Source organism: Dermatophagoides pteronyssinus, unplaced genomic scaffold (genome assembly GCF_027571235.1).
Source record: "Dermatophagoides pteronyssinus isolate colony J.1.1.1.1 unplaced genomic scaffold, Derpt_VIB-CSIC_2022.12 sq0008, whole genome shotgun sequence".
Lineage (NCBI taxonomy): Eukaryota > Metazoa > Arthropoda > Arachnida > Sarcoptiformes > Pyroglyphidae > Dermatophagoides > Dermatophagoides pteronyssinus.
Genome location: NW_027461532.1, coordinates 210187 through 234004, shown reverse-complemented (window position 1 = coordinate 234004; position 23818 = coordinate 210187). Strand labels below are relative to the sequence as shown.

Sequence of the window (23818 nt, the reverse complement as noted above, 5' to 3'; positions counted from 1 at the left end):
ATTTTCACAAAAGGCAATGGTGTTGATTATGAACATCCGGAAAAAAGTAAATTTGCAATCAATACATTTACTGGTGAATTGTTTTTAATTTCACCATTAAATCGTGATCCACCTGATGGTCGTGAACAATATCGTTTACAAATACAAGCTGAAGATGAACATTCGGAAAAAATTAATGGTTCAGTAACAATTTTGATACGTGTACGTGATATTAATGATAATCAACCATATTTTGAACAAAATGAATATCGGGCACAAGTAAAAGAGAATCTTGCCGCCGGTATTGATATAATACGTTTGACGGCTATTGATTTAGATCCGGATTCAATCCTACGTTATTCAATCGAAGTTAATCGTGTTAATTCAGATGGTGATCTAATTTTTGATATTGATGAATTAAGTGGTCTAATATCGACAGCTGTTTGTTGTTTAGATCGTGAATCAATTGCACAATATACAATTAAAATATGTGCAACTGATCGTTCCATTAATGGTGGTGATCATCATCAACAACAACAATCACCATCGATACAATCGATTATACAGCAACAACAATCGATGATAAATCAATCATCATGTACAAATGTTAAAATCAATATAACCGATGATAATGATGAACCACCACAATTTTTACGTAATCATTTTTATCTATCATTTATGGGTGATGATAATGATGATGATCAAAAAATTGATGGCAACATCGATGATCATAATCACCATCACCATCATCATCATCATCATCATCATTATCATCAGAATCAACAAAAACATTTGAATGGTATTAATCAATTATATGCTCAACGTATATTGCTCAATACGACGATTATTGATAGAGATTTACCTGAAACGAATCGTTTTGTTTGTCGTTTAGATCTGAATTTTTTAAAATTTTCAATTCAAGTGCCATTATCATCATCATCATCATTATCGTTATCAGCAATAACCAAACAACAGCAGAATAATTCATCCAATCAAACAACATTAACAAATATTGAAACATTATTCTGGATGTTTATTAAAAATGAAACCGATAATATAAATAATATCGATAGTATCGATAAATTATCGTTGAATCGTTCATCGAATCATAATAATAATTATCATCATTATAATCATCATCATCATTATACAAATATGAATAAATATTTTCAATGTTTTATATCACGTTTAGGTTCGATGCGTATACAATTATCGGAAACATTTTCACCAAAATATTTTCGTCAAACCATACAACAAGAATTTGATTATTATCGTCAATCATTATGGAATCGTTTTTATCAACAATATGGTGGCAGTGGTTTTTCATCAAAAAATTTATTACATTTAAAAGATTTAATCGGTTTCCCGGATTATGTTGATTTATTATTGAAAATATCGGTTAGTGATTTAGGTTATTTTGAAATTCCCTTATCATCATCATCATCATCATCATCGATACAATCGATACCATCATCATCATCATCATTACAACAGCGTCAACAACAGCTACATTTTAATGATATTACCGGTTTATTAGATACACATGTTATACATGCTGAACTTTTAATTAAATTATCATTAAAAACATCGAATGATTCGGATGATAATAATGATAATGGTAATGTTGATGATAATATTGATAATAATGGCAATAATGATGGTGATAATCAAATTATCAATAAACAACGTATATCACCTTATAATGATAATGATGATGATGATTCGATTCTTAAACATCGTTCTACAACAACAACAAATAATAATAATAATAATAATGATCGAATAATCGATAGTATCGATAGTAACATAGATAATGATAAAAATGATGGACGAATGAATAAATTTTTTCAAACATTTTATTATTCAATACGTTTTGGTGAACGACAAAATTGGTTGAAAACATTATCATTAATATTTGGTCTGATTTTATTGATTATAACGATATTGTTTTTGATTTCAAAACCAAAATTTATAATCCGTTTGATAAACAGAAGAAGAACAAGACTGAGAAGATCAAAACGTCATAAATTTTTAAATAATAATCATCATCAAGATGATAATGGTAATAATGGTAATTTAGGTAATGATAGTATGATGCCAATTCTATTGACAACATCTACTACAAAACTTCGAACAATAATGGATAATAATGATAATCAGATTAATAATTTGAATGATGATGATGATAATCATCATACACCATCACCATTAATAAAATCACCAATCGATTGTCAATCAATTTATGATTATCATCATCATTATAATAATCAACAACATGATCATCTACAACAACAACAACAACAATTATCGAATCTACAACAACAACATTTATATTATAGTCATCAAATTAATAATAATAATAATAATAATAATGATCATGAAACAATGTCAACAACATTATCAACAACATCAACATTGAATGGTGTTAATGGTTATGGTGGTCTACAGAATAATATACAGATTTTTTCCGATCATCATCAATTGCCAAAATCAATATCACCATTTAGTTTGACGAATTATCATCCACAACAACAACAACAACAAGGTGATTATGGTGAATTAATGTTAACATTACCACATTCACAAGATTCATCATCAACAACCGGAACAACATCGACAACAGCCGGTACAAATCATAATCATCAATCATATGCATTATATGATTTAGCTCAAATCGCTAATACAGCACAATCATCATCATCATCATTACCGCAAACGCAATCAGCGACAACCGGAATAATTTCAGATGAAGAATTAATCGAAATGAAATCATTAATGATTACGGCAAATGAATTACATAATCCGCATCAACAATATTATTCTGGACATACATCATTGATGAATAATAATGATCAGAATTTACCAACAATAACTGGTTCCGGTACAAATCTTTTACTTATTCAACAACAACAAACATCGATGAAATAATTGTGTGTGGGAGAAAAAGAATCTTTCCAGAAATAAAATTTCGAAAAATTTCTCGAAATAAAAAAAAAGTCGAACGTGTTCAACATGATCATCGAATGGATGAAATTCAATGAAAAAAAATTATTCTAAATCAGATAACCATTATATCGTTTACGTTTACGCATCAATCTCGTTTGAGAGTGTTTGTGTCGAACATCCATTAGATCATCTTTGTTTTGTTTGTTCTTTTTTCTCAATATCCATGCATACGGAACAATGAACACGATTCTTTCGATTCTTGAATTCTCCATTCAATCGAATCAACAACAACAACAAAAAGGAACGAGTGTCGAGAAAAAAACAACATTAACATTATTTTTGTTGTTGAAAAAGATAAAAAAAAGTGCTTCCACTCCCCAGCCATCACGCCCCCAACCCACCACCCACCACACAAACACTTTTTTGGAAAATAACAAACAAACAAAAAACAAAAAATAACAAAAAATTAAAATACTTCTTTCAATGTTGAGTAATAAATTATCACGATGGGGAAACAAAAAAAAAATTCCGAAATTTTTTTAAAAATATTTTTCACATCCCTTTCCCCTCGCCTCCTAGCTCCTCCCACCATCACACCCACATACGTGCACACACCTCCATTGTTTGTACAATAACAATGTATATAATAAATGTTATGTAAAAACATTCGAAAATTGTAATAATAAAAATGAATCTTTTTTTTGGAAAATCCATAAATAAAAAAGAATTTTTATCAGAATCTCTGGATCAACAACAAGAATTTTTTTCGATTCTGGAAAAAACAAAATCACAGAATCTTCAAAAAGGTTCGATTCTTACGTTACGATTATGATCAGATTCCAAATACAGTTGGATTTTAGAAAATTTATATCAGCTTTTTAAAAGAAAATATCAATTTTCACCATTGTCATTGCTGCCTGCCTGGTTGGTTGGTTGAATGAGATTGTATTCAAATCAAACATTCAACTTGGTTGAAAACTTACTCGACTTGAAAACTTACTTATCGACTTGAAATGATCAGCAAAATATTTTTGAATAAAATTTTTAAAATGTTTGGCGTGTGTCGATTGTCGACAAGAATTGAACATTTTCTAGTTTTCATTTCATTGTTGTTATCGGTCATGTTCGGTTGTTGTTGTTGTTACTGACAAGTTTTTTTTATATTCGGAAAAGATTCTTTTTTTCGGTTCAATTCAATTCAAAACATTGTCAGTCGTTGGCATATAATGGAAGATTGGATTTTCAATTTATCAACAACAGAAAACTGGAAAATCTTGAAAATAAGGGAAAAAATCACAGCAATCCTAAAAGGAAAAGATGGATGCAAACGGTGGATTCCATTAGACATCAGAATTCAACTATTTTAACCTTGTTCGGCTTGTGTATGCTTCTATTTCGACTATTGTGTATAAATGTTGAATATTTAGATTTTGTTTTGCGATTAGAAAGTGAAATATATCGATTTCTTTTTCTTGTCGACGATCATCATCATTGATGTTGTTGTTGTTGTTGTTTTTGTCTGTTTAACATTTTAAGATATGATGATGATGATGGTTGGTTGAATTGTTCAATGTACCATAAGTGGCTATTTCAACTGTTACTGATACTATATATACTCAAAAACAAAAAGCAACAAAAACAAAAGAAGTTTCTTCTTAATAAGCTAACCGGAATGAATGTTTTTCTCTTTGGAAGAAGGGATGAAATCAATTTCATTTTGATTCAATCGATTTGTTGTTGTACAATTCAATAATTTTGGGTCATTCAAAGCAAAAAAGCAAAAAACAAAAACAAAGAATCAACAACAAAAACAATAAACAGAATATTCCACTTTATTCACTTCAATCAACCATCCGTATGCATCATATATATGATTTTCAAAAAAGTATTCCATTCAGTTTTTTGTTTGTTTGTTTTTGTGATAAGAATTTGTTGTTGTTGTTGTTGAATTTCCGTTTCGATTATTATTATTATTATTATTATTTTAACTTGAATTTGTAATGGATTTAAAATATATTTTGAAGAAAAAAATATTATTATTATTATTGTTGTTGTAGATTTGATTGAACAACAACAACAACAAAAACGTCGACAACAACAACAAGAATCTTCTTAGTTTTTTGTTTCCATATGTGTGGGCGTAATTTTCATGTTTTGTTTTGTTTTTTCTGCGAGTTTGATATTGATCTTCGATTTCATCATCATAATCATTCGATACGATACTGATCCTGATCAGATCGATCAATCACATCCAAAAAAAAAAAACAACTAAACTAACCAAGCAATCAGGAAAAAATAGATCAATTTTCTTTCCTTGATTCTGTTCTTTTTGTTTCACTTTTTTTCACATTTTTGATGCCATGTTGTGTTGTTGGTGGTGGTTTTCATCTTTGATGATGATGATACAGATGCAATTGATGATGAATCGATATCTATCGCTCATTATTATCATGTCATTCGTTTTTTTGTTGTTGTTGTTGTTTCATCTGGATCTGGATTTCTTTTTTTTTTTGGAAAAAACGATAAAAAACTTGGTTAACAAGAAAATCAGCAAGTGAAAAAAACTTCATCGATCTTTGTTTTCGATCAATCAAAACAGTAGAAATAAGTAAGGTCATCCGGTCAATGAAGAAAAAGTTTCCCGGAAATTAAATTTAACTAGGAAAAATAAACTTTTTTTTTCTTTCTTGCAACAAATCAAATTCAAATTCAAAAAAAAAGATATAGAATTTTGTTTGTTTGTTTACTTTTAACACACTTACCGAATTTCGTTGTTGTCATTTTGAATGATTTCAAACAAACAAACAGCCGAAATAAAAAAACACTTAAAAAATTGTTGTTGTTCAGTTAATCAAATTGTAATTCTTTTTCTTTCGCTATTCAAACATGTCAACTTTTGTTGGAGAAAATTTTCAAGTTACGCGTAATTGACTGATCGGTCAATATAGAAACGGGAGAACTGGAAATCCAATGATGACAACCGAAAATCGAATAAAAATAGGGACAATAAAATGAAATAAAAAATAAACTTTGTTTGATTAACTTATCTCTCTCTCTCTCTCTCTCTCTCTCTCTTGCCATCCAAATCCATCCTTATCATATGATTAGCTTCTTCTTTTTCTTCGTTTTTCGTTTTTGAAAAAGGCAATAAAAAATGAAATAAAGTTTGAAAAATGATAAAAAAAATGGAACAAGATTTGAGAATCTTTTTTCCCAAAAAACTTTTCGAAATATGAGATTTTTTTTTCTTGTTTTGTTGAACAAAACGAATTTGTTGACCTTTTTTTTCGGTAGTTCTCAGGTTTACAATTATTTTTTCTCCCCAAAAAAAAAAGAAATTCTGATTTTCAAAATCGTTCTATTCAGAATCGATTCAGAATAATAATTCAAATCAATTTATGTTTCCGGGAAACTTTTCTTTTGTTTTGAAAAGTATTCTCCATAAAAACGATAATGATAATGATGATGAATAACAATCAAAGCAATTCGAAAAAAAACTTTGTAATTCATTGCACCCTTCTCACCAGATCGAAAGAGTTGAACGAATAAACAACACATACACATTCATTCAGAACTTGAAAAACTTATTTTCAAAAAAAAAAGCAGGAAAGAAAAATTTTTAATAATTTGTTTGTTGCACGCGTATCCATTATTATTATCATCAAATGCCATTATCATTATGACGATAAAACACACGAATCTCCTTTTGGTGCACACACGGATATCACAGCACACACTTTTTTTTATATTTCTAGAAAACAAAAATTTTATTTAGAATCAGTTTTGTTTGTTGAGAAATCTCATTTGGGTTATGTATGTAATGTAATAAACATCTTTTCTGTGCAAAAGAGTTGTTAGAGAGAGGGAGAGAGAGAGAGATAGATAGTGGGGAAAGAATCCCATAAAATTCTTTTGTTTCACAACCAACCATACAACAACAACAATAAATTTTGTTTATATGGTGTGTGTGTGTGTGCTGCATCACCATCAGTTTTTGTTTTTTCTGGATCGATATTTTTGGCACTTTTTCTTCACTCTCTGAAACTCTGTCTCTCTCTCTCTATCTTCAGCTAGCCAGCCATTTTTCTATCTATCAACAAAAGATAGACAATCAAAAAATCAATTTTTTTCTTTCGCTGAATGGATGGATGGATGGTTGGATGAAAATAGACAAAAAAGAAATTGAAAGAGAAATTTCCCGGGAAATGTAGAAATAGTAATGATGGTGATTCAATTTCCTTTGAAGATAAAGCCAATTACATTACATAATCATGGCCATCATCATTAAGATAAAAAAATTTTTGTTATGTAATGTAATGATACCGGTAATTTCCATTGAAATTCTTGTATCCAATGAATCAGTCAGGAATCTTTCTTTCATCATCAAAATCAATTAGTTTTTTTCTGTTACGTTAAAAAAAACGGTAATTCAATGCGATGAGTACCCGGAATTTTTTCGTTTGTTTGCGTTTCGACCAAAACAAACAAAAAAGTTCAACTAAAACTCCATGGTGTTTGGCCTAGTGTGTGATTTGATATTGTTTGTTGTTGATAAAGTCAATGATGATGATGATGATTATAATGTTGAAGAAAATTTTCTTCAAGAAAATGGGCGTTTTATTTGATATATTTTCTTTCGGAAAAATTTCTTTAAAACAATCACATACAATTCGGAAAAAGACAAACCATACAATTATTGTGATTTTGGATTTTATCCGAAAACAAACATCAAGTTTTGCTCTTTATTTCAACGAACTTTTTTCTGGTATAATCATTGCTTGTGAATCGGAAACATTTCTCGACTACGAAAAAAAAATTTCTCGGAAACTTTCCACCTACCCCTAAAAAATAGTGTGAGAAAAAAAACCAGAAAAAAAACTTTTTGGTATCGATTGAAACTCACATTATTATTGAGGATCACAAGTAAAAAAAAAGCGAATCAAAAAATGAAACGAAATAAATATTGAAAAAATCAATGTATGAACATTCTCGACACATTTGCGATGTTTGATATTAATATTATAAACATCGATGGTGGTGAGAGAGTGATGAGAATCCATAACCGTAATATAACCGAATACATATTGTGTGGATTTGGAAATTTTCTATTTCTACTGATGCTGACATTTGAATGAAAATTTGCCAATTGTATTAACGGATCTCCGCTTGTAATTCATTCTTGATTCTTTTTCGTTTTTCGTTTTTAAAAAAAAGTGAATTGAATTTCATTTTTTTTTTTTTTTTTTTTTTTAGATATTCTTTGTTTGGTTGAATATCGTTGTCGTTTTGGGTTGGTGAATGGCCGAATCTTATGAATTTCATTTTGCATCATTTTCACTGAAATTGAAAAACGAAAAAAAAACGAACCAACGGGAGTTCATTTAGAAAATTGGATTTCTTCTTTTGATCCAAAAGTCAGAATTCATTGGAAACCTTTTATTCTTCTCTTTATTTATCTAATAAAAATAGAATCCAAAAAAGAATCAAACTTTCATTTGATTAAATTCAATTTTTTTTTCTATTCAACTTTTTAAAACGAAACCAAACCGATAAAGTCAACAACAACAACAACAATGACAATGAATGAATTTAAAATGAAGCTTATGAAAATTGAAAACATAAACATTCTCGATTCTGTTTTGTTCTGTTGTCCAAAGAATATTCTGGGACATTCATTGGTCAAGACAACTAAATTAAAAGCCATATGATGATGATAATGGACACGATGGAATTTTTTTGGAAAAAAATTGATTTTTTTTTCTTGAAATTTTTTTTTCAGAACCAACTGGATCGAAATAGCGTGTGAAAAGCAACGAAAATTTTGCCTTTTTCTCATTTGATCCTGGAATTTTTCCAAAAAAATTCTGATAAATTTTTTTGTTTTTTAAAACAAAAAAATCGAAACCAATGAATTCCAGTCAGGAACAAAAAAACTGAAAACAAAAATTCCAGACCAATAATCAAGGAAATACCGTTAAAGAAAAGAAAAATAATCGTTTTTTTTGTCCAGTTTCAGTTTCAGCAAAACTGAAAAACGGGTTTTTGTTGGTCAAATGAAAAATCAATCGTCAAATTGCCGACCAAAACATTTATTGGGTTAGAATAGCCAAACATTCGTAAACAATTTTTTTTTCGTAATGTTTTTTTTGCTGTTCCTGGTTTTCCAGTGAAAAAACAAAATCGACCAACGAAAAACGATTAAATCACAAAACGAAAAAGCAATAAAAATTTATTTCAATTTAATTTCTAATCGATCGATCGATTTTTTTGTTAAAATTCTTCTTTAAATCTACTATTGCTACCACTATCGATTATATCGATTGTCGCATCATCATCATCATCATCATCATCATCAGCATAATCATTTGATAAACGAAAACTTTGTAAAATATTAAAACGTAATTGTAATTGTTGACGTTTTTGATCATCAATTTTATTATCATCATTCCATAATATTGATGTTAAACGTTTATGTTGTTGTTCGTAAACATTTAAAGTTTTGAATTTTTGTCCATATTTCATCCATTTTAAATATTCCATTGTTTGTTTTCGTTTATCTTGGTCACTTAATCCGTTCAATATGGATTCCATTTGTACGATAATTTTGTTTTGTTGTTCATTCAAATATGACGTATCATTCGAATCGAATGTTTGAATAAATTCTCTAGCAAATTGATCCAAATATTCCGTACAATTTGATAATGGTAATTGAATTTGAGTGAATTTTTTCAAAAATAAACGTAATCTTGTTGAATCTATTAGGATTTTTTGTTGTTGTCGTCGTTGTATAGGATAACGAATTGGTTTGATTGATTTAAAGTGTTCGATATTTTCCCTCTTCTTCCAATCCGAATTTGGATTTTGATTGATGAATAACCGGATTGCTGGAAATTGATCTTTCCCGATGGAATATCTTTCAGCTAATTCAAAACATTGTTTATCATCAAAATCTTTTATCTCAAGATTTACGAATAAAATATCTTGACCATCTTGATTCGCTTGAAGCATTCGCATTGTATCCAATGCTAATTGATTGAAAACATTTTGATTCGGTCCATATGAATAAAGATGATCAAATTTTGTTAAAACATAACGGAAACGTGATGCAATCTAGTGTTGTAAAATCAAAACAAAACAGAAAATCAGAAACAAAAAAGTGGAAATCAATCAAATCAAATACCGAATCGAATGTATATTGATCCAATTCAACAACACCTAAATAATGTTGACATGAATATTGATCCATCATCAGGATTATCATCATCATGACCATCATCATAATTGATTGTGGTAACATCATCAATGAATCGAATGAAGCGATGACAAACAAGGACGACGACCCGAACTGAATGGAATTCAAAATGAAAATGACCATCATCATCATCATTGAATGAATGAATGAATCAGGGTAAAGAATCAAATAGCCATTTGCGTTTATATAGCCGAATAATAAATAGATAATTGGCTATTTTTATCCAGGTTTGTTTGTTTTAGTTAATTAGATTAGGATAAACCGATAAACAAACAATGAAGGTGAATGAATTTTTTGTTGATCAAAAATTAAAAAGGTAGAAGCTAATTAGGTACCTGGATCTATTTAAGTTTTTTGTTTGTTTGTTTGTTTTGGTTTGGTTTTATCTATCTAACTATTTAACTGATAGGATTCTTGGTTTAAGTTCAAACAAACAATAAATGTACGCATTTAAATTTTTTTTTCAAAAATTTAAAAAAAATTGAACCAAATGTAAACGTTGTACAAACGGACAAAAACATTGTGCGATAATGATGATGATCTTGAAATTGAATCCTTTAAATTTTTTTTTTTTTCAAGAGAAAATTGTCGTTGCCTATGGTGATTCTCACTTGATTTATTTATATTTTCAAGTGTGTCTTTTTTCTCTATTGCTGAGAGAATAGAATGATGTAACAATGAAATTGCGATTGACAAAGGAAAAAAAACCATCTGGTGAATCAGTGATATATGGAAATGTTATTTTCATTGTAAATTTGATCAAACAATTGATTGATTGATTTGGTTAATAGTTTGATTTGATTGATTTTTTGGGGGGTTTGACCAAATCACACGACCCCCTTTGTCGATTATGTCTAATCAAAACTGATTAAAAACTGATGATCATCATTTTTATTCTTTTCAATAATACTTGAGTGATTACATGAGAAAAAAATTAAATTTTCATTGATTTAATTACTGATTAATTGATTAATTATCATATAAATATGGTTCAATTTTTTAAAAAACAAAGATTTTATTACAAGTTTTCATTGCTAATTTTAAAATTTTTTGTAAAAGATTTTTTCCATTTGATTTTTTCGGGAAAGAATTATGAAATTTTTCCCATTATTATTATCCATCATTGTCGCTTCATCAGCATTTGCTGTGGTTGCTAGCAATAATGATGATGGAAATGATTTAATGACAACAATCGATTATCGTGAATATATTCATTGTCCAGAAAATCCAGATTCTTCACGTTATATACGTAATCCATATGATTGTAGAAGTTTTTATCGTTGTTATAAAGAAGGTTTTGTACGATTAGCTATCTGGAATTGTCCAGATGGTCAATATTTTGATGATGATTTGGTTGTACATACCTGTATACGTATTGATGATTATTTGGCTAAATATGGTCAATGTAAAACTATACCATTGCCAACGATTAAACCACCCACTGAAAAACCAACAACACGCCCAAGTACAAAGCAAACTACCCGTCCAACAACACGCTCAACTACTGAGAAAACTTCCCGTCCAACAACACGCCCAACTACCGAGAAAACTACCCGTCCAACAACACGCCCAACTACCGAGAAAACTACCCGTCCAACAACACGCTCAACTACCGAGAAACCGACTCGTCCATCAACACGCCCAACTACCGAGAAAACTACCCGTCCAACAACACGCCCAACTACCGAGAAAACTACCCGTCCAACAACACGCCCAACTACCGAGAAAACTACCCGTCCAACAACACGCTCAACTACTGAGAAACCGACCCGCCCATCAACACGCTCAACTACTGAGAAACCGACCCGCCCATCAACACGCCCAACTACCGAGAAACCGACCCGTCCATCAACACGCTCAACTACTGAGAAACCGACCCGCCCATCAACACGCCCAACTACCGAGAAACCGACCCGTCCATCAACACGCCCAACAATGCGTCCAACTACAAAACGACCACATCATAATGACTATGATATATGGCGCAAAATTTTCGATGATATAATTCATAACATTTTCAATCATCATCATAATTATGACCATGATAATCATGACCACCACCAAGATGACCATCATCACAAAGATCATGATAAAGATCACGATAAACATCATGATGATCATCATCACAAAGATGACAAACATCATCATCATCATGAAGAATTTCCATTGGAACTTATTAGTGATGAAGAAAAAGAATCTTTATTGCGATATCCATTTGAAAATGTTTTGCGTATGATTATCGAACATAGACAAATCGAATCCACCATCGATGAAAAACAAATTGATTATCGTAAATTAATTCAATGCCCAACAAATCCTGATGGTCAACGTCATCGTAATCCATTCGATTGTAATCGATTTTATCTTTGTTATAAACAAAATGATCAAACACAATTAGCATTATATAATTGCCCTGATGGTGCATATTTTGATGATACAGTAACCGTACAGACTTGTATTTTACGTAGTGATTTTGAAAAGAAATATGGCCATTGTAAAACACGTCCATTACCACATGACGATGATAATGATGATGATAAGAATTTGGTCAGAATTTTTGAAAAAATTCTCAAAAAAATTGAAGATTTTCTTGAACGTAAACATCGTGAATATGAAGATTATGAAAAACAACATCGAAATCATCATTGAAAATTATCATTATTTTTAATAGCGCATGCGTATTAATGCTTTTTGAAGTAAAAAAATAATAAAATTCAAAAAAAAAAAATTGTTGTTTCTTCTTTTGGAGATGATGGGATTCGAACCCATGACCTTCTGCAAAATCGGATTCATTTTCCATTGGCCAGAGAAAATTCAATAAATGAATAATTCTGGTTGTAACCATATGGAACATTATCTGAAATTGCGAAGCAGACTTTCTACCACTGAAATACATCCCCAAGCAAACAAACAAAATATTTTCCTTAAGAATTCTGGTATTTTAGGTTCACCAAATTTTACCTTGTTGAACCAAATACGCCCATAGATTATTAACGAATGCTGTAGTTTTTTATTTAAAATAACACTTCATTGTCATTGAAGTATAGTGTGGCTCCCTGATCACTACATGGTCGATGATAATCGATTTTTTTAACCCTTAATTATTCTACATTCTTCATTTATTTATTTATTGAATTTATTCATTAAAATAATTACAAAAAAAAATGAAATGAAATGGATGACAAAGAATTGGAAACGAAAATACAATTAAATTATCAATTAAATTAATTAGTCGAAATCAATCAATTAATCGATCGATCGATCATAGAGGGGAAGGATGGACTAATACATTCATTGAACTAATTTTTATTTTTTGAGACTGATTTAAAAGCAGGAAAACAAAGGGTTAAAATCAATCCATAAATCCTGGGCGGGAAGATTGCAATTTTTCTCGAAATTGCACGTGTTTTGATTGATTGGATTTTTTATTTAAATTCAAATAAGGCAGATTTTTCACAAAAGTTTTTTTTTGTGGAGAATTTTCATTGTTTTTCAGTTCAATAAATTCCGTTAATAGATGGCACTGATTGTTTATTGCAAGTTTTTTTGAATTTCGTTCATCGATCGATGAATGATGTAATGTGTAATGTATGATGTGTTTGATGATGGTCGAATCAATCGATTCGAATTGATTGATTTTCAGTAATGGTGATTGATTGATGATTTATCGATGGATGATTCTGATTACGATGATGAAAGATGTGTATGCTTACGATGTTTTTGATGGATTAATGATGATGATGATGGCCAAACAAGAATCATACGAATAAAAATTCTTCAGGTAATATTGCTATGACAGGTTCATTGCCAAATAATAACACTTCATTCCCATCATAGGATCAAGAATCATCATCATTATTATCATCATTCGTAATGGTGATATTATTCAATTGATTATCTGTATCATTGGTTATTGTTTCGGATTTATTTAATGAATTTTTATCAATTACAGGTGGTGGCGTTGTTGTTGTTGGTGATGATAATTCTACTAATTCCGAATCTAAAACAAATTTAGTAAAATCTGATATATCATGATTTTGATATGTTTTTAAAAAATCCATTTCTAATAATTGTTCATAATTTGGCCTTTCTTGATGTTCTTTTTTTAAACATTCACCAATTAGATAATGAAATTCTTGTGAATATTTTCCTTCAGGTAATTTTGGTGGATCATCTTCATAAACAGATTTTATCTGTTTAAATAAATCATTTGTTGGATATGGAAATTTTCCCGTTGCTATTTCCAATAATGTTAATCCTTTGAAAATGAAAAACAAAAATTAATCAAAAATCAATCAAAATTTGACAGAAAAACAAACCTAAACTCCATACATCCGAACGTATATTATAACCTTTTTGATTGGGAACCAAACGTTCAGGTGCCATATATGCTTTACAACCGGCTTCAAATGTTTTAGCAACAGAATCAACCAGATAACCTGATATACCAAAATCACATAATTTTATCTGTCCAGAACGGTTGATGAGAATGTTTGATGGTTTAACATCACGATGTATAATTTTCATATCATATAAAAAATTTAATGCCGATACAACTGAATATGCAATACGTCCTAATACTGGTTCGGGTATTGCTAAATTATTCGGGGAATTTTCCGGTAATAATTTATATGCTAATTTATAGAATTTATCTAATGATGCATCCAATATTTCCATGAATAAACAAAGATTATTTTCCCAATAAATTGCACCATAAAATTCGCTAAAAAAATTATTAAAAAATTAGAGAAAATTTCCCGGAAATCATTACTACTTACACTATATGTGGACAGCCCTGTGATTTAACCAATATATCCATATCACGAAATAAACGATCTTGATCGGATACTTTTGATGCACATATCCGCTATTATTGCAAAAAAATTGATGAGAAAGTTTCCAGAAACAAATCAAAACAAAACCAACCTTAACAGCCAATTGTATACCTGATGGTTCATGTTCGATTAATTCAACAAAACCATATGCACCATGACCTAATTGTTTAACTGGTTTAGTATTTTCTGGATCAATTTCAATTGTAGTACCATTGATACGAATTTTTGTTGAACGATTTAGATTTGGTGGTGGTAATCCTTGTTGTACTAATGGTGGATCATCTGAAGGTAGAATTAGATTCATATTGGCTATTTTGATCCAAAACAAAGAGGGAAAAAACAGAATTAATCCGGAAACTTTACGGGAAAACATTTGTCAAAAAAAACTTACGAAATTTTCGATTAACTTTCGGCATTTTTTATTATTATTATTTGGTGATGGTGGCTGCTTAAATGATTATCTGCTCAGGTAAATAATTATCAGGTGTAGATGTTGTTATTGTTGTTGTTTGATGGATGTTTTTAATCGTTTTTCTGATTATTTATTATCGACACAAATAAATCGGTCATAAAATTATTAATTTTTGAACGTTTCGATAAAACCCGATGAAAAATCAAAACAAAATTATTAAAAAAAATGGATAAACAAAACAAAACAAAAAGTTCATTACACTGAGCACCGTATTTTCAAAAAACATAGATAAAACAAACTTCTCTCTTGCATTTATTTTGTGTGGTTATTGTCATAGAGAGAGAAAGATTAGCGAAAAAACATATTGGGAAATATTAACAAGGAAAAAAATGTTAAATGAAACTGAAATAAACAAGAAAAACCTGTGTTTTTTTTTAAAAATGCTTGAAATCTGAATGAGAAAATCAAAATATCGATTGTATTTTCATTTTTCTTTCTTCTTTGAATTTAAATCAATTCGTTCATCACCATTAATGATGAACATTAGAATTTCAAGAATTTTCTTTTTGTTTGTAAATAATACAGACTATGAAATTCCATTCAACCTATGAAGCTTATGATCATCAATTTTTTTTCTAAATAAATAAAAAATGAAAATAAAAATAACGATTCTATAAATAGAATTTTTTTTTATTTAGCATCATCATCGTTGTCGTTGTCGAAGTAAAGAATATATAGAGCACATGTATGAAAAACAACAACCGTAATCATAACCAGCAAAAAGAATCACCTGGCATTTGTAATTCAATAAAAAGAATCAATCAACAGAGAAAGAATTATCAAATTAATTTCAGTTGCTCGTTATTTGATAGCCGAATGCAATAATAAATATTTTCATTCGGAGAAACAAAACAAAAGAATCGAGAGAACCACTAAAGAATATTTGGAACTTTTCCTTTTTCGGAAAAGAATTCAAAATACACATAGAATATTCAATTGTGAAGGGGATATAGCGGTGAAATTTTGTCACTTGTCATATACCGTACCATAATAAACAATGATAATGATGATAGATAAATATTATTATTATGTGGCATTTTCTTCTTAATTCAATGCAGAATTCACCAGTAAAAAAAAACAGAATCGGCTATATTGAGAAAAATAACCAGTGAAAAATGAAGAAAAGAAAAGAATAACCGAACCGATCACCAACAGAAAAAAAACACCGATATATGGAATAGGTAGTAGTGGTAGTAGTGGTAACCAAGAACAGATAAATCTCTTTTTTTAGGTTAAATTCAATGTATGGACATCATCATCATATTTTGACATCAAATATTAACCATATACCATTTCGTTGAAATCAAGAAGATTCTTTTGATCATTGGTTGAAACAAAATTTCAAAAAAAATCATCAAAAAAAACAACAACACGAGATATCACTAAAATATCACTTGAATGTTTCGGTTTCTTTATCTTTGATATAGTCAAAATTTCTTCTTGCTGCCGATGATGATCGAATCGATGATGAACAAATTGATGATGATCAAACCCGAAACAAACTGGAGAAAAAACAAAAACAAAACCAAAACCAAAATACACACACGGAGAGAGAAGATCTTAAATCTGTTCTGGTTTTCTTCTTCTTCTTTCGTTCTTTATTATTATTTTCATTTAATTTTATCCTTGTTTTTTTGTCGATGTTGTTTGTTTGTTTGATGATAATAATCGTCAGTGTCGTAGTGGTAAATGATGATTTTTCTTAACCAAGGATACAGCTGCATATATGAATGTGGTGTGTGTGTGTGTATGTTTTCGATGTCCTCGAGATGAATATATAGTGTGTGTCTGTGTATATGGGGAAGGATTCTCACTCGATTGTATGGCGCCATCGTTTTTCTGACTAGTTTCTGGTTTGTCGTCATCAACAACAACAACAACAACAACCATGGTTATCATCATTAGAGTTGACAGTTTTTCTTTTTTTTCTGGAATTACTGTTTTGACTGATGATAAATCAAGAGAGAGAGAGGGGAAAAAATTTTCGATTTGATAGTTAGATTGGTCGTTGATAGATGGCGACACATGGTCTATATTTGAAAATTGAATTTTGAAAAAATTTACAAAATTCGATTCAATCTAATCAATCAATCAAACAAACATTGATTATATTTAAATCCAAATTTAGACGCAAAAAATTCTTTTGTGGATTGAAAAAATGTCAACAAAATTAGTCGATAATCAAAACAAACAACAACAACAACCAAATGATCAACAGCAATCATCACAAAAATCATTAAAATCATCAACAAAATCAATATCATCAGCATCGACATTAACATCATCATCAAGAACATCCAATATAGCCGTTATGACAAGTGGTGGTGATTGTCAAGGGATGAATAGTGTTCTATATGGTTTATTATGTCGTCATCTTGATCAGATAACTAAATCGATGAATAATAATAATAAAAAATTAGATAAAAATAACGGTAACAATAACCTAGAATTATATTTTATTTATAATGGATTTCAAGGCCTAATTGATGGAACCAGTAAAACAATTGTAAAAGCAAATCGTAAAATATTACAACAATTTATTTATCAAGCTGGTACGATTATCAATTCATCAAGATGTCGTGAATTTTATCAACAAGATGGCCGTCAAAAAGCGGCTTTTAATCTATTGCGTTTCAATATTGAAAATTTGATTGTTATTGGTGGTGATGGTAGTTTAACAGGTGCAAATTATCTACGTCGTGAATGGTCACAATTCGTTAGAGAATTTATTGTTCAAAATCAAAATAATGAACATATTGATACGGCAAAAATATCATTGAATAGTCAATTAAATTTGATCGGAATTATTGGATCGATTGATAATGATTTCTTAGGGTCGGAGATGACCATTGGAACTGATTCAGCATTAGGACGTGTTATTGAAGCGGTTGATTTGTTGAAAACAACAGCAAAAAGTCATAGTCGTGCTATGGTTGTTGAAGTTATGGGACGGAATTGTGGTTATCTGGCTATATCAGCAGCATTATGTTGTTGTGCATCATATGTTTTCATTCCGGAATATCCACATCGTTCAACTGAAGAATGGCAACGAAAATTATCAACACGTATTACATATGAACGTAATAATGGACAATATTATCATATAGTAATCATATCAGAAGGTGCATGTGATAATCAAGGACAACCAATACGTTCAATACAGGTAAAAGATTACCTTAATAAACAATGTGATATTGAAACAAGATTAATAATTCTTGGTCATTTACAACGTGGTGGTTTTACTTCGGCATTTGATCATTTAATGTCAATGGCAACTGGTTTTAAAGCTTATGATATGATTATTGAGGAAAAAGATAATGTTAATGGTGAACTAACCAAAACAGCTATGATATTAACATTAGAAAATGGTCAACTTAATCAACGACCATTACCTGGTTGTATTGAAGAAATGGTTCGCTTGAATCGTACAGTACGTGAACATAATTGGCCAAAAGTTATGGAATTTCGTGGCCCGAATTTTATAAATACATGGGAAAATTATCGTAATCTTATGTCACCACCATCATCATCATCATTGAAAATATCGATCAATTCAAAACCACCACCAACGACTGCACCGGAAACTTCCTGGGCAATCATAATTTGTTCCAAAAATTTCCCATTACCATCAGGTATAAATGGTATAATATTTGCATTAGTACGTTATGGTTATGCACAAGATATTCAAGTTTTTGGTTATAAAAATGGTTTGGAAGGACTTTTACAAAATAATGTTTATCAATTTAAATGGATGGATGTTTCCGGAATAGTTTCATTGAGTGGTACACAAATTTTAGGTTCACAAATTCGATCACCTTCATATCAATCGATAAAAATTAATGATAAAAATATTGAAAAAATTATTGAAAATTTACAAAAAAATCGAATAAAATCCCTATGTTTTATTGGTGATCATCAAGCATATCAACATGTTCGAACATTGAATAATTATCGAAAACGTTTCGGCTATCTTCAAGATTTGAAATTTGGTTATATTCCAGTTTCATCGGTTGATTTTAACGATGATCCAAATCAGAATCAGAATTGCAATGATAATGAAATTGTTTGGTCAAAATTGGGTCGGGATTCAATGATGAACAAAGTGATACGGCTAATATCTGATCTTATCTATTCAACTGAAGGAACATTTAATCAATTATTTCTGCTGAGAATTAATTTAGATATGATATCATCCGCTACATTTGTATCACCGGAATTATTTGCAATCGCTACAGGTGCTATAACTGTTCATCATCCACATCCATCATTGACAAATGAAAAATCAAAAACATTGATTAAAAATCAAAAATCAGATACCAATAAATCAGATGATCAATCAATACGATCCAAAGCAATCGAAATAAGAGATTCAATATTGAATACAAATGAAAATAAATTTGTTATCATGTAAGTACCTCATTGGTTAATGAAGGGTTAGATTTTTTTTTAAACAACCTTTCGTTTTTTCAACACAGACATTATCCGTTATGGTCGAAAATTCAATCAATTTATCAAACAATCATACAACCATTTCAAGATCGTATTCGATTAAATTCAATCGATATGCATTTGATACAAACACCAACACAACCATCACCATTTGATAGAAAATTAGGTGTTAAATTAGGTATGGAATGTGCAAGATATTTTACCAATAATAATCATGATGATACGACGAAGACGACAACAACGAATAATATATCAACATCATTAGCATTAATGATTAGTACACCATTTTTGAATGATGCCAAAGTGCTAAAATAAAATTACAAAACAAAAATTAATAAAAAAAATTAACGAGAAAAAATTATATTTTAATTTTTAAATTCAATTTTTTTTTGTATTTTGCGCAAAAATTAATTATTTTAGTCATTTATAAATCAAATATAATTATCCAGATTTACCTGCCATCCTAATGTTTCATTAACGATTTGTTGATCTAACCATTGAAATAATGGTTGAAAATATTCAATTAATGGTGCGGCTGACATTCGTTCCGAACCGGTCATCAATTTCATTGCTTCTGGCCAACGTACCGAAGATCCTAATCGTAACATTTTGGCTAAATGTTCACCAGCCTGATGATTACCATCAATATCACATTGATATAATGGCCGACCAGGTTGTGCAATATTACAAAGTGTTTGATGAAATTGAAATTGTATAATAAACGAAACAAAATACCGGATATATTCAACACCAGCTGGTATATGATATTTTGCAGCCGGATCAAAATCTGATTCATTACGTCGAACTGGTGGTGAAATACCTTGATATTGCAAACGATACCACCACCAATGTTTGTTCATTTCGTTCAATGAAACTTTACCGCTAAACAGATCCCAACGATAAGCATCCATTAGATAACCAAATGGCAGGAATGCTAATTTATCTAATGCCATTTTTAATTGATAATTCAAAAGGATTTCTTGATCAACCGTTTCATTCGGTGATAAAAGATTAATTTTTTTCAAATGTTCTGGTGTTGATACTGATAATGCCAATAAATCGCCAACAGCTTCATGAAAACCAGGATTTGCACCTTCACGAAATGCAACTGGTTGATCTTTATATTGCAAATAATATTGTATATGACCCATTTCATGATGAACAGTAATCAAATCTTTCATTGTTACCGATGTACACATTTTTACACGAAAATCCTGGCGGTTATAAAAATCCCATGCAGTTGCATGACATGCAACTTTACGATCCAATGGTTTTGTAAACATTGAATATTTCCAAAAAGTTTCAGGCATTGGTATTAGACTTAAATCTTTGAAAAATTTTTCCGCCAAATGAAACATATTCATTGCTGTATAATTTTGTTCACGCATTTCTTCCGTAACATCTAATGATTTACGTCCAGGATATGGTACAACCAAATCATAAATATTTCCCCATGTTTGTGACCACATATTTCCCAATAAATGTGCTGGAATTGTACCATCATTTGGCCAATTTATCGTTGTTGTTTCATTTTGACGATCTTCAACATAGAATCGTCGTAAACGCATTCGAACATATGAATGAATTTTTTGATAATATGGTTTTAATTCTTCCCATAGCTGAGCAACTTGTTGTTTAAAATCTTCAGTTTCCCATGGAAATAACCAAAGATCATCTAATGTTTTGAAACCATTTGCAATTGCAGCTTTATTGCCAAGATGGATATATTCAATATAACGTTGACGATTTGGACTACCAGCTTGATTACGCCATTCAATCCATACATGTTTTAATTTTTCTGGATCACGTGATTTGGCCATAATTTGATATAAATCTGGATCTAAATCCAGTCCACATTTTCCATCTAAACATATTGATGCCTGATCATATGTGCGTGTTAATTCGGTTGATATTTTTGTAAATTTTTCCGAATCCTGTTCTTCTAATGCTGGTATACCAAGTACGGATATTTTTTCAAATAATCGTCGTAAAATTGGATCCGAAAATTGTTGATAATCATAACGTTTTGATTTTTTCCATATTTCTTTTTGTTGACGATTTAATTTTTTTGTTACTTCAAGCTGGTAAAAGAAAAAGATGGGAAAATTACCAGAAAATTTGGATTTAGATTAGATTACCAAGGAAATTTCTCTAACAAGAAACTTACCAAATGTGCTTGATTTTCAGCAGTTAAATTTGTATGAAAATTAAAACTTGCTTCAACAATTTCATAATTTAATTGTTCCATTAGTTTATCAAATTCAAGCATAAATTCACGGCCTTTATTTTCATCCCGGATTAACCCCCCTTCATCATTATCATTTTCATTAAGTTTTTCGGTTGTAGAATTTTCTTGTTTCGTCGTCGTTGTCGGTGTTGATTGTTCATCAGTTGCGTTTGACACCGATGATGGAACAGCAGTAGTGGTGGTGGAATTCGAAGTGGTCAAAGTCGAAGCGGTGGTCGATGATATCGGTATTTCATCTTCACCATTTACAAATTGATTGATTGAACAGAAAAAAATCAATAATAACGACAGCAGCAGCAGCAATTTGGATCGATAATAATTGATTGATGACATTATTGATGATGTCAACCAAAGTTATTTTCACTGAATTTTCTTTTTTTTCGGTTGGATTAAAGCAAACAAACAAACAAACATACACCAGCCAAAATGAATTTGTTTGTAATGGTGGAGCCTGTTTTAAAACGAAAATTGAAAAAATTAAAAACGAAAACGAAATTAGAATTTTTCAGCAACAACAGTTCTAGCAGCAGCAACAACAACAACAACAAAAATCAATTCATTTCATTTTTGATCGATTTGATTTTTATCGCCAAGTTACATTTCATTTCAATCTTCAATCTTTCAGTGGTGGTTGTTGTGGAGAAAGTAGCTAAAGTAGATATCTTCAGCTGATAAAAAAAAACATTATGTGAAAGCGAAAAAAAAATTCCTGTTTCTGCATTAAAAACGCGATTAAAATGGAAAGGAATTTTGATTTTTTCGTTAACCTTCAAGATTTGTGAAAAAAATGTGTGATTATTCAACTTGAATTTCTGCTGTAATACACAAGAAAATCACCTTTTTTCTAATCTTATCTCATTTACCAAACCAAGGGAGAAGATATATTACTTTTTCAAATGACCACCGACAAAATGTAACAAAAAAAAAATTCAATGACCTTTATTGGATTTCAATTTCAAAAAAACCAAAATCAATAGATTCAGGTAGTTTGTCAAGGTTGTTAAAATAAAGGTCTTTTTGCTAATCGTTCTTGTTCTGTTGCTTTTCATCGATGATCATCATCAATATAAGGCCAGTGACCACCAGCCAAATAAATGTATGTATTTAACACTTGCCTGAATGATAATCGTAGTGATGGTCAATTACCTTGATTTTGGTGTTGAAATAACGTTTTTTTCATTTCATTTAATTTCATTCTATCAATGACCAATGAACTCTTTATTTACACATCACATACACACACTTATGATGTTGAAATAGAAACTTTGATTGTTGTCAAAAAGTTAATTTGATTTGAATCGTGTGAAAAAGTGATTGAATGAATGAATGGATCACGAAGTTATGTTTTTTCAATCAACTTTTAAATTATAAAAGTGTTTCGCTTTGACCTTTTTTGAATGATTTTTCAGAAAAAAATCGTCTGTTTTTTTTCTAAGAAATTTTCTCGGAAACCGGATGAATCTGGTTTCTTCGGGGAAAATTTTCCAAAATGATTCGGCCAAAAAACTGATGATGATGATAATCCTTGATTGATTGATTGGTTGCAGATTTTCAATCATTTAACAGGGACATTTGAAATTATTTTAAGTTTTTCAATCAACCAAAAATAATCGATTCGAACTTGAAACATTTGTGCG

At 30.0% G+C, this 23818-nt stretch overlaps 6 protein-coding genes and 1 non-coding gene across 8 annotated transcripts in view; 3 read left to right on the top strand and 4 right to left on the bottom strand.

The window, feature by feature from the left end:
* Positions 1–3642, top strand: part of LOC113798275 (uncharacterized) — a 33474-nt gene extending 29832 nt beyond the window's left edge. Inside the window, exon 7 of the mRNA XM_075820902.1 lies at positions 14–3642. Within this exon, the coding sequence (XP_075677017.1) occupies positions 14–2907 (2894 nt within the window). The 3' untranslated portion in view covers positions 2908–3642. The remainder of the gene's footprint in view (positions 1–13) is intronic.
* Positions 3643–9123: 5481 nt separating this feature from the next.
* On the bottom strand, positions 9124–10498 carry LOC113798273 (endoplasmic reticulum resident protein 29-like). Its single transcript, XM_075821038.1, has 2 exons — positions 10106–10498; positions 9124–10035 (listed from the first exon to the last, which is right to left on the bottom strand). The coding sequence occupies exons 1-2, from the start codon at positions 10310–10312 to the stop codon at positions 9196–9198; spliced, it is 1047 nt and encodes a 348-aa protein (XP_075677153.1). The 5' UTR covers positions 10313–10498; the 3' UTR covers positions 9124–9195.
* Positions 10499–11172: 674 nt separating this feature from the next.
* Positions 11173–12878, top strand: LOC113798279 (uncharacterized). The gene has a single exon (XM_075821035.1). It carries the CDS (start codon positions 11270–11272, stop codon positions 12824–12826), a length of 1557 nt encoding a protein of 518 aa, XP_075677150.1. The 5' UTR covers positions 11173–11269; the 3' UTR covers positions 12827–12878.
* Positions 12879–12921: 43 nt separating this feature from the next.
* TRNAA-CGC (transfer RNA alanine (anticodon CGC)) lies at positions 12922–13077 on the bottom strand. Its single transcript has 2 exons — positions 13042–13077; positions 12922–12957 (listed from the first exon to the last, which is right to left on the bottom strand). It is a non-coding gene; the product is annotated as a tRNA-Ala (tRNA).
* A 201-nt stretch (positions 13078–13278) lies between these two features.
* On the bottom strand, positions 13279–16904 carry LOC113798303 (dual specificity mitogen-activated protein kinase kinase 6-like). 2 transcript variants are annotated; one of them, XM_075821037.1, is made up of 6 exons: positions 16775–16904; positions 15404–15546; positions 15104–15321; positions 14956–15044; positions 14497–14900; positions 13279–14435 (listed from the first exon to the last, which is right to left on the bottom strand). In XM_075821037.1, exons 2-6 carry the CDS (start codon positions 15426–15428, stop codon positions 14017–14019), a joined length of 1155 nt encoding a protein of 384 aa, XP_075677152.1. In that variant the 5' UTR covers positions 15429–15546; positions 16775–16904; the 3' UTR covers positions 13279–14016. The 2 variants fall into 2 exon arrangements, with proteins under 2 accessions (XP_075677152.1, XP_075677151.1); XM_075821036.1 differs by lacking the exon at positions 16775–16904 and adding an exon at positions 16471–16768.
* Positions 16905–17350: 446 nt separating this feature from the next.
* On the top strand, positions 17351–20285 carry LOC113798301 (ATP-dependent 6-phosphofructokinase, muscle type-like). The gene is made up of 2 exons (XM_027348818.2): positions 17351–19891; positions 19960–20285. Exons 1-2 carry the CDS (start codon positions 17643–17645, stop codon positions 20246–20248), a joined length of 2538 nt encoding a protein of 845 aa, XP_027204619.2. The 5' UTR covers positions 17351–17642; the 3' UTR covers positions 20249–20285.
* LOC113798300 (angiotensin-converting enzyme-like) lies at positions 20278–23425 on the bottom strand. The gene is made up of 3 exons (XM_075821031.1): positions 23297–23425; positions 22101–22632; positions 20278–22014 (listed from the first exon to the last, which is right to left on the bottom strand). Exons 2-3 carry the CDS (start codon positions 22512–22514, stop codon positions 20365–20367), a joined length of 2064 nt encoding a protein of 687 aa, XP_075677146.1. The 5' UTR covers positions 22515–22632; positions 23297–23425; the 3' UTR covers positions 20278–20364.
* Positions 23426–23818: the final 393 nt, after the last annotated feature.